Consider the following 8863-nt stretch of genomic DNA (forward strand, 5'->3'; position numbering starts at 1 on the left):
TGACTTTTTATTGCCAGACTCTGCGGTTCTTTAAAGGGGAGTTAAAGGCGCCAGTCTCCTTGCGAAGGACCCTTTGTGATCTCGTGCTTTTACCTCAAGATTTCCCCCGTTGTGATGACGGTCCTCACCTTGTGATATTATCTGATGCATGTATATCTATTTATTTTATGCATTTCCCAAAGCGATAAATTGAAATATATTCTGTTGTAAAACAAAAAATAAAAGTTAATAGATTTTTCGTCAGGCTATCTTCAAGGACACCCGATTTACTCCAAATGCATTCTGGTACTGTCCCTTCTCTTGTTTCTGGAGACCCGCCGCTAAAGCAAAACCGGTAAGGATAAACTGGTGAGCGCAATTAAAGGGGAAATGTTATACGAATATAACTCTGGTTCAGCCCTATAAATGCAAAGGGGGGGTATTTTACATATATGTAATGCAGCATATGATTACAAACTGTGTGCAAATTGCATGTATGGCGTTATTTTATTGTTACAAAGTCTGTTGTAGCACGTCTCGCATGGCGCTGTACAGGAAGGGGTTAATTTTTTCCACCGCCGACATTTTTATGCACTGCTTTCCCGGTTACTTCGAAACATAAACTGCTATTTTTCGTTCTGTTTTCGCTAATTTAAATGATTAATAATACAGTTTTGTTTTATCTGCATTTTAACTATTGTATGAAGCTCGCTTAGTCACACAAACGATGTCCCACTTGATTAATAGTTAGCACATCAGCTAGCTAAAGTCATTGATTAGCAAACAGGCTATTACGTAGCCAATGTTAGCTCCCTGGCTGGCTACAAGCATGCAGCTGCAAGACAGGAAAAACTCACACAATTATTGATAACTAATTATTTTAATGTCTGTAGTTAGCTAATTGATTAATATTGGTAACTTTTGACTGCCGAAATTGATTTGGCTGAAAATGTCTGCTGCATGATTTAATTTGAGCCGGCGCACACCAGCCCAACTTCACATCCTCCTCGCACTGTTTCAGAAGCCAAACTCTGACTAGGACCCCAAGCGCAACTATTTATCCGGAGCCATGATAAAATACTGGATCACACAGTGACGCCTGGGATTGTGTTTAATATTTAATGTATTCTATTTTTGTTTTATTTAGCCATCAAATTGCCCGAGACCAGATCGACTAGTTAGGTCTGATTCTATGTCCAACGTCCCCGCTTCTCATCAATGGTATATTCTAGATGACTGACAGAAGGCGCTGTTTTGAATCCACCATCTTGGCACTCCCCCAAAGTTAAAAAAATAAATAAATCTATATTTTTGAAAGCTATAGAAATGCATTTATTAATGTCTAGATTTGTTTATTCTATTAGACACCTTCATGCATAGTTTAATGTGTGCCAAACATAAAATAAACAAATATACACAAAAACATTTGTCATTTACAGCTACCTTTTTTGAAAGTTTCAATGTTACTGTCTGCACTACAACAACAAAATACTTAAATACATGTAATTTTGTCCCAGAAACATTTAATTGAAATACTGTAGAATTCCATTCATTCCTATGGAGGGACTGCTTCTTCTGGTGAGTGCCATTATGGCTAACTTGTGGCTTCAAAGCCTCTTATTGGCCAATACATAGAATCAGCAAATCAAGGTTTATATATAAATCATTGCTTTTAATATGTCACAGCAAAGTGAAACAGATATGTGAATAAATAAATGGAAACTGGTCTCTGGTTGTTATGTCAGTGAGTGGTCAACAAAAGCACAGTTTTTATACTCTGCAGAACTAGAGGAAAACATAGCTCAATGTGAAACCATGTTTAGTCTATGTGTTTTCTCGGCTGTACTTGTCACTGTAAACAGGTGTTTATGTTAAAGGGTATAAATGGAAGACTTGTGAATTTGGCCAAAACTACAGGTAACTGCCAAAATAAAGAAAACACCAACATAGTGTCTTAATAGGCTGTTGGGCCACCTCGAGCCACTAGAACAGCTTCAATGCGTTTGGCATAGATTCTACAAGTGTCTGAAACTCTTTTGGAGGGATCCGACACCTTTCTTCCTAGAAAAATTCCATAATTTGGTGTCTTGTTGATGGTGGTGTAAAACGCTGTCTCTGGTACCGCTCTAGAATATCCCATAAGTGTTCAATTGTGTTTAGATCTGGTGACTGAGACACACAACCTTTAAACCCCCTATGCTACTTTGAGACCTCTCTTTCAAAGTGACTGAGACCTCTTCTTGCTGTGGTAGCCTGGGCAACTGGGCATTTTTACACATGGCCCAAAGCATGATGGGATGTTAATTGATTATCTCAGAAAACCACACCTGTGCTCTCTAGAACAATCAAATACTAGCTCTCGTTTCCTTAGAGGATCTTTGAAACAATCTGTGTGGATGGACTTATCCCGCATATAAAAAATCTAACGCACACATTATCACATATGTACACACATACGCTGCTGCTAGTTTCAATCTATCCGATGCCTATTCACTTTACCCCTGTCTACATGTACATATCTACCTTAATTACCATGTATCCCTGCACATTGATATGGTATTGGTAATCCTTGTATATGGCTTCATTCTTGTTTTATTTCTTGTTCTTTTTTCTTATTTAACTGCATCGTTGGTAAAGAGCTTGTAAGTAAGCATTTCACTGTAATGTCTACAACTTCTATTTGGCACATTTGACAAATACAATTTAATTTGATCTAAGAAATTAACTTTTCCCTTTTTTTGAGTGACTCATTTATGATTTATTGGATTTTGCAACAAGTTCAAACCATTGATCAACTGATTCAGCTTTAAAGATAGTGGCTTGCGAAAGTATTCATCCCCCATGGCATTTTTCCTATTTTGTTGCCATACAACCTGGAATTAAAATGGATTTTTGGGGGGTTTGTATCATTTGATTTACACAACATGCCTAACACTTTGAAGATGCAAAATATTTTTTGTTAAACAAATGGAAAACGGAAAACTTGAGCATGCATAACTATTCACACCTCCAAAGTCAATACTTTGTAGAGCCACCTTTAGCAGCAAACTACATCTGCAAGTTTCTTGCGGTATGTCTCTATAAGCTTGGCACATCTAGCCACTGGGATTTTTGCCCATTCTTCAAGTTGGATGGTTTCTGCTGGTGTACAGCAATCTTTAAGTCATACCACAGATTCTCAATTTGATTGAAGTCTGGGCTTTGACTAGGCCATTCCAAGACATTTAAATGTTTCCCTTTAAACCACTCGAGTGTTGCTTTAGCAGTATGCTTAGGGTCATTGTCCTTCTGGAAGGTGAACCTCCGTCCCAGTCTACAATCTCTGGAAGACAAACAGGTTTCCTTCAAGAATTTCCTTGTATTTAGTGCCATCCATCAAAAAAATGATGCTGCCACCACCATGCTTCACTGTGGGGGATGATGTTCTCGGGGTGATGAGAGGTGTTGGGTTTGCGCCAGACATAGTGTTTTCCTTGATGGCCAAAAAGCTACATTTTAGTCTCATCTGACCAGAGGACCTTCTTCCATATGTTTGGGGAGTCTCCCCCATGCCTTTTGGTGAACACCAAACATGTTTGCTTATTTTTCTTCTGGCCAATCTTCCGTAAAGCCCAGCTCTGTGGAGTGTACGGCTTAAAGTGGTCCTATGGACAGATACTCCAATCTCCGCTGTGGAGCTTTGCAGCTCCTTCAGGGTTATCTTTGGTCTCTTTGTTGCCTCTCTGATTAATGCCCTCCTTGCCTGGTCTGTGAGTTTTGGTGGGTGGCCCTCTCTTGGCAGGTTTGTTGTGGTGCCATTTTCTTTCAATTTTTGAACAATGGATTTAATGGTGCTCCATGGGATGTTCAGTTTCAGATATTTTTTTTTATAACTCAACCCTGATCTGTACTCTCCACAACTTTGTCCTTGACCTGTTTGGAGAGCTCCTTGGTCTTCATAGTGGTGCTTGCTTGGTGTTGCAGACTCTGGGGCCTTTCAGAACAGGTGTATATATACTGAGATCATGTGAGACTTAGATTGCACACAGGGGGACTTTTTCACTAACGATGTGACTTCTGAAGGTAATTGGTTGCACCAGGTCTTATTTAGGGGCTTCATAGCAAAGGGGGTGAATACATATGCATGCAACACTTTTCTGTTTCTTCTTTCTTTTAAATTTATTTTTTGAAACAAGTTATTTGTTTCATTTCACTTCACCAATTTGGACTATTTTGTGTATGTCCATTACATGAAATCCAAAAAAAAAATCCATTAAAATGACAGGTTGTAATGCAACAAAATAGGAAAAAACGCCAAGGGGGGTGAATATTTTTGCAAGGCACTGTACATACATGCACAGCTATTTTTAGTTAGATTCGTTTTTTGTATTTTTACTTACTTTGGACATTTTTGAGATATAACCTAATCTTCATTAATAGCACTTTGAGGTACAAAATTGTTCTCATCAAATGTCTGCATAAGAATCCACTATGCCTTTACCTTTTCAGTTTAGTAGTAGTTACACCAAAACAGAATATTTCAAGTTTCACAACCTCTTTCCTTTACTCATCCCTCGGTCCTTCTCTCCTTTTTTGCTGTATCCTGATCCTGGATGCTAATTGGTTGAACATAGAAGAGATGTAGTCAGGGGTGACTGTCCAGTGTTACTCCAGCCATGTTTCTCATCCCTCTCTCCCCTTCTCCCTATCTTCTGTCCTCAGGTTATTGACTGAGGTCCCAAAGTGTCTCCAGCCATGTCTGTCAGAGAGTCTTTTAACCCAGAGAGCTACGAGCTAGACAAAAGCTTCAGACTCACACGCTTCACTGAGCTCAAAGGAACGGGCTGCAAGGTGGGTTTCTCTACACCCCTGGCGCTGTGAACAGAGTTATTAGGGTACATCGAAGACCGGCTACTGGTATAATGGCAGTGAATAGAATGTTATTGGCCACTTAGTCTTTGCTGCTTTCAAAAGTTTCCTTGCTGTGTCTCTAGCGTCGACAGTAAGTCATGTTTGGGAGCAATGAGCAGACATTTACTTTATTTTCATAACTATACAATGTAACGTTTGGTGAGTTTGAGAAAAGCACTACAAATGCAACACATTAGGATGATGATTAAGCTTGACTTGTAGTTCTGAGGTAATCTGCTTGTTATTCCATAGGTACCCCAGGATGTGCTACAGAAGCTTCTAGAAGCCCTGCAGGAGAACCACTATCAGGAGGATGAACAGTTCCTTGGAGCCGTCATGCCCAGACTTGGTATGAACACACACACACTTTATTCACATCCATTCTTCAGATAACTTTTACAGTTTTAATAATAACTGTTCTTTGCAGGCATTGGTATGGACACCTGTGTCATCCCCCTCAGGCACGGGGGCCTTTCTCTAGTCCAGACGACAGACTACATCTACCCCATAGTGGACGACCCCTATATGATGGTAGGTTCTCATTCTCTACCCCTCTTTGTGTTAATGTTTTCAGGCATACCTTACATGCTTTAGGTCCTGTGAGTATCGTATCCTGTGAGTATTCTTTCACCTTGAGCAGAGTATGTGTTATCTTCATTCATATCTACAGTAAATCATGTCAATAATGCCTTCTTTATTCCTGCCTGTGTCTATAGGGGCGAATTGCATGTGCCAATGTTCTAAGTGACCTGTACGCAATGGGAGTGACGGAATGTGACAACATGTTGATGCTGCTGGGGATCAGTAACAAACTGTCAGAAAAGGTGCATGGCCACACACACACACACACACACACACACACACACACACACACACACACACACACACACACACACACACACACACCAATGTGTAGCACCCAGCCACTAAATAGTCCCTCCCCTGTCTCTGAGTCCCTGTCAGGAGCGGGACAAGGTGATGCCTCTGATCATCCAGGGGTTCAAAGATGCGTCGGAGGAAGCAGGCACGTCTGTTACGGGGGGACAGACGGTTCTTAACCCCTGGGTGGTCCTGGGTGGGGTGGCCACCACGGTCTGTCAACCCAATGAGTTCATCATGTAAGAACCCTCTCCTCACAGACAGCTGCCCTCCTGTCTTTCACTCTTTGGGGGATTTCACTGTTATTCAGATCTCTCTCTGAGCCTCTAAACTCTAATTGCTTTGATCATTTGAGCTGTGTTCTGTGTTGTGATAGTAATGATAGCTATGGTCATGATGTGATTGATGTCTTCTGTCTTCCAGGCCAGACAACGCAGTGCCAGGAGATGTGTTGATTCTCACCAAACCTCTTGGGACTCAGGTGGCTGTGGCGGTACATCAGTGGCTGGACATTGTAAGTCTCAACACACAAACCTCTCCTCTGATTTACTGTATTGTAACTTAAACACTAAAATGTCAATGTAATGAACAAGACGTCTGTATCCCTCAAAAAAATATCAATGGGAGGGACAGCTGGACCCAATCAGCGCTTTATCAGTCATTGCTGTGCCTCAAAAGTGGTCTAAAATCGTGTGTATATGTCTGTCCCTCAGCCTGACAAGTGGAATAAGATCAAGCTGGTGGTGACTCAGGAGGATGTAGAGCTGGCCTATCAGGAAGCTATGATGAACATGGCCCGGCTCAACAGGACAGGTACACACACCGCCCGACTCAACAGAACAAGTACCTGTCCTCAAGTTGTTCTCCCCCTTCTCCCCTGTCTAACTTCTACCATTGTTTGGATGAATGTAATGTGAATATTGATGTATTTGTTGTTTTTATCTCTCCAGCTGCAGGTCTGATGCACACCTTCAACGCTCACGCCGCCACTGACATCACTGGCTTCGGGATTCTGGGACACGCCCAGACGTTGGCACGGCAACAGCGTAGCGAGGTCTCATTCGTCATTCACAACCTCCCTGTGCTCGCCAAGATGGCTGCTGTGTCCAAGGCATGCGGGAACATGTTCGGACTCATGCACGGCACCTGCCCCGAGACATCAGGTATGTGTGAATGTTTGTGTCTCTGGCTGTGCATGTGTTTTTGTCGGCCTGTTGTCTGTCTAGGTTCTCTCACACACATACTCATCAGCCATCTCTGTCTCTATCTATAGGGGGTCTGTTGATCTGTCTTCCCAGGGAGCAGGCAGCTCGTTTCTGTGCTGAGATCAAATCTCCTAAATACGGCGAGGGCCACCAGGCCTGGATCATCGGCATTGTGGAGAAGGGCAACCGCACCGCCCGCATCATCGACAAACCACGAATCATCGAGGTCGCTCCTCAGCTCTCCACACAGAATGTCAACCCCACACCCGGTGCAACCTCATAATACCTTTCCTCTCCCCTGCAATGCAGACCGGAACCACAGAGCTCGGCCGAGTTTTTTTTTTAGACTCATAGAAAACCATCCTAGAGTGTGTCAAATGTATACACGTATATATATATATATATATATATACACAATTAACTGGGTTGAGGTGTATGTACACCTGCCTCAGACCGAGAGAAGCCTTAGGGGCAGGTCATCACACAATGGACGCACTATCAACGAAAACAAAAAGATCCCTAAAAAGAAAACAAGTAAAAATCCATTTGCCTTTTGTAATCTGTTATGTTTGACTGAAGAGGCAGGCAGCTTCTGGGTTTAAGAATAGATTATGATTATCCGATTCTGTTGATTCATTTAGAATCTTTAGGAGACTCGGGTGTCCGTTGCCTCCAGGGCTCTTTTTAAAGGGTGCTTGTTCTCGACAAGTATGTGTAAGAGTTTTTTTTTTTTTAAAGCGATGGGTAGTGATATAGCGTTTTTGTTTGTCCGTTCACTTTGTGTACAGTTTAAAAACTTAGTTGTAGTTTAAAGCTGTAACAGATGCCTGGAAAGAGTGAACATAAGGGTTGCTTTTTTACTTTCACATTTTGTAATCCCCCCCCAAAAACAAATAAATCAAATAGATTTTTATTTTCTTGCCAGTTTTACAAGAGCACTATCAAATTGGACTCCCTCTGTTCATATTGCTGTTTTGTACTTCTAATCAGTGATAGAATCAGTTACAAGGACATTAAATCCATTCTGTCATCTTACAGGCAATAAACAGAACGTCCTGGTATAATTTGGTATACTGGCCTATGGAGATGTGATCATACTGAGTAGGATTCAGAAGAAGTCTGAGCATGGTGTCTCAACTCTGTTGTATTGCACACACCTACCTTTTTAAGGAAGCAGGTATTGTAAGAGGCAGATGAAATGGTGAGTGTTCAAGTCTTGGTTGACACTTTGCTCCATGAAAATAGTACAAGTGCATCCATCTGCAGCAGAGCTTACACTAGCTGATTTTCTATAGAATCTTCCAGTACCTAGAGGTTCCATACAATTTGTATACCGGTAAAGTACTTTGCTCAGATTTGTCAACACTAGATTTGCCACACTATCCCAATAAATGTACAATCTGCGTCTAATCATCCTGGTTGGGATAAGTGTAGTCTTAGATTCAAATCAGATGGAGCATTAACCAGCATTGGCCGACATCCGCATAGCAGATGTTTTAGAGTTGTAACTGCGGTATGAGATATTCTATCGGTGAGTTGCTGCTTCTGTATGTCACAAACCACTCCCTTAATCCTACCGGGTTAGAAGTTCAAAACGGCTCTAGAAAGTGTAGGTTATCGGTGTTAAGAAATAATTAATCAGATGTCAAACCATTGATGTTAGGCTAAAGCATGTTTTCATGTTAATTTGAATGGGGAATTTATAGCGTATCAGTCTAATTCAAGTGTTTGAACTTCTAACGTGGCTGCATAGGATGTTGCATTATAGTCGGGTGTGGTTTCAGTGTATCCAACGGCAGTGTCCACAATAAGGTAACACAATGAGACGCTTGTGGATTTGACAGCTCTATGCAGTTCCAACATCGCCAAAACAACCGCTATGCAGATGTCAATCTGATTGAATCTAGCCC

The 8863-nt window shown here is 41.5% G+C and overlaps 1 protein-coding gene across 2 annotated transcripts; it reads left to right on the forward strand.

Annotated features, from left to right (window-relative positions):
• Positions 1 to 214: 214 nt before the first annotated feature.
• Positions 215 to 8014, forward strand: sephs1 (selenophosphate synthetase 1). 2 transcript variants are annotated; one of them, XM_024379615.2, is made up of 10 exons: positions 215 to 334; positions 4681 to 4809; positions 5122 to 5218; positions 5297 to 5400; positions 5586 to 5693; positions 5833 to 5987; positions 6172 to 6262; positions 6462 to 6561; positions 6699 to 6911; positions 7022 to 8014. In XM_024379615.2, exons 2-10 carry the CDS (start codon positions 4714 to 4716, stop codon positions 7234 to 7236), a joined length of 1179 nt encoding a protein of 392 aa, XP_024235383.1. In that variant the 5' UTR covers positions 215 to 334; positions 4681 to 4713; the 3' UTR covers positions 7237 to 8014. The 2 variants fall into 2 exon arrangements, with proteins under 2 accessions (XP_024235383.1, XP_024235384.1); XM_024379616.2 differs by having other exon boundaries at positions 283 to 348.
• Positions 8015 to 8863: the final 849 nt, after the last annotated feature.

This window comes from Oncorhynchus tshawytscha, linkage group LG19 (genome assembly GCF_018296145.1).
Source record: "Oncorhynchus tshawytscha isolate Ot180627B linkage group LG19, Otsh_v2.0, whole genome shotgun sequence".
NCBI classification, from domain to species: Eukaryota; Metazoa; Chordata; class Actinopteri; order Salmoniformes; family Salmonidae; genus Oncorhynchus; species Oncorhynchus tshawytscha.

What these genes read in the sequence shown, in the direction of transcription:
- sephs1 (XM_024379615.2), top strand. Translation starts at nt 4,714, where the DNA reads ATGTCTGTCAGAGAGTCTTTTAACCCAGAGAGCTACGAGCTAGACAAA. An exon ending in AGCCGTCATGCCCAGACTTG is followed by an intron (nt 5,219 to 5,296) that starts GTATGAACACAC and finishes TGTTCTTTGCAG; the next exon opens with GCATTGGTATGGACACCTGT. An exon ending in TACATCAGTGGCTGGACATT is followed by an intron (nt 6,263 to 6,461) that starts GTAAGTCTCAAC and finishes TCTGTCCCTCAG; the next exon opens with CCTGACAAGTGGAATAAGAT.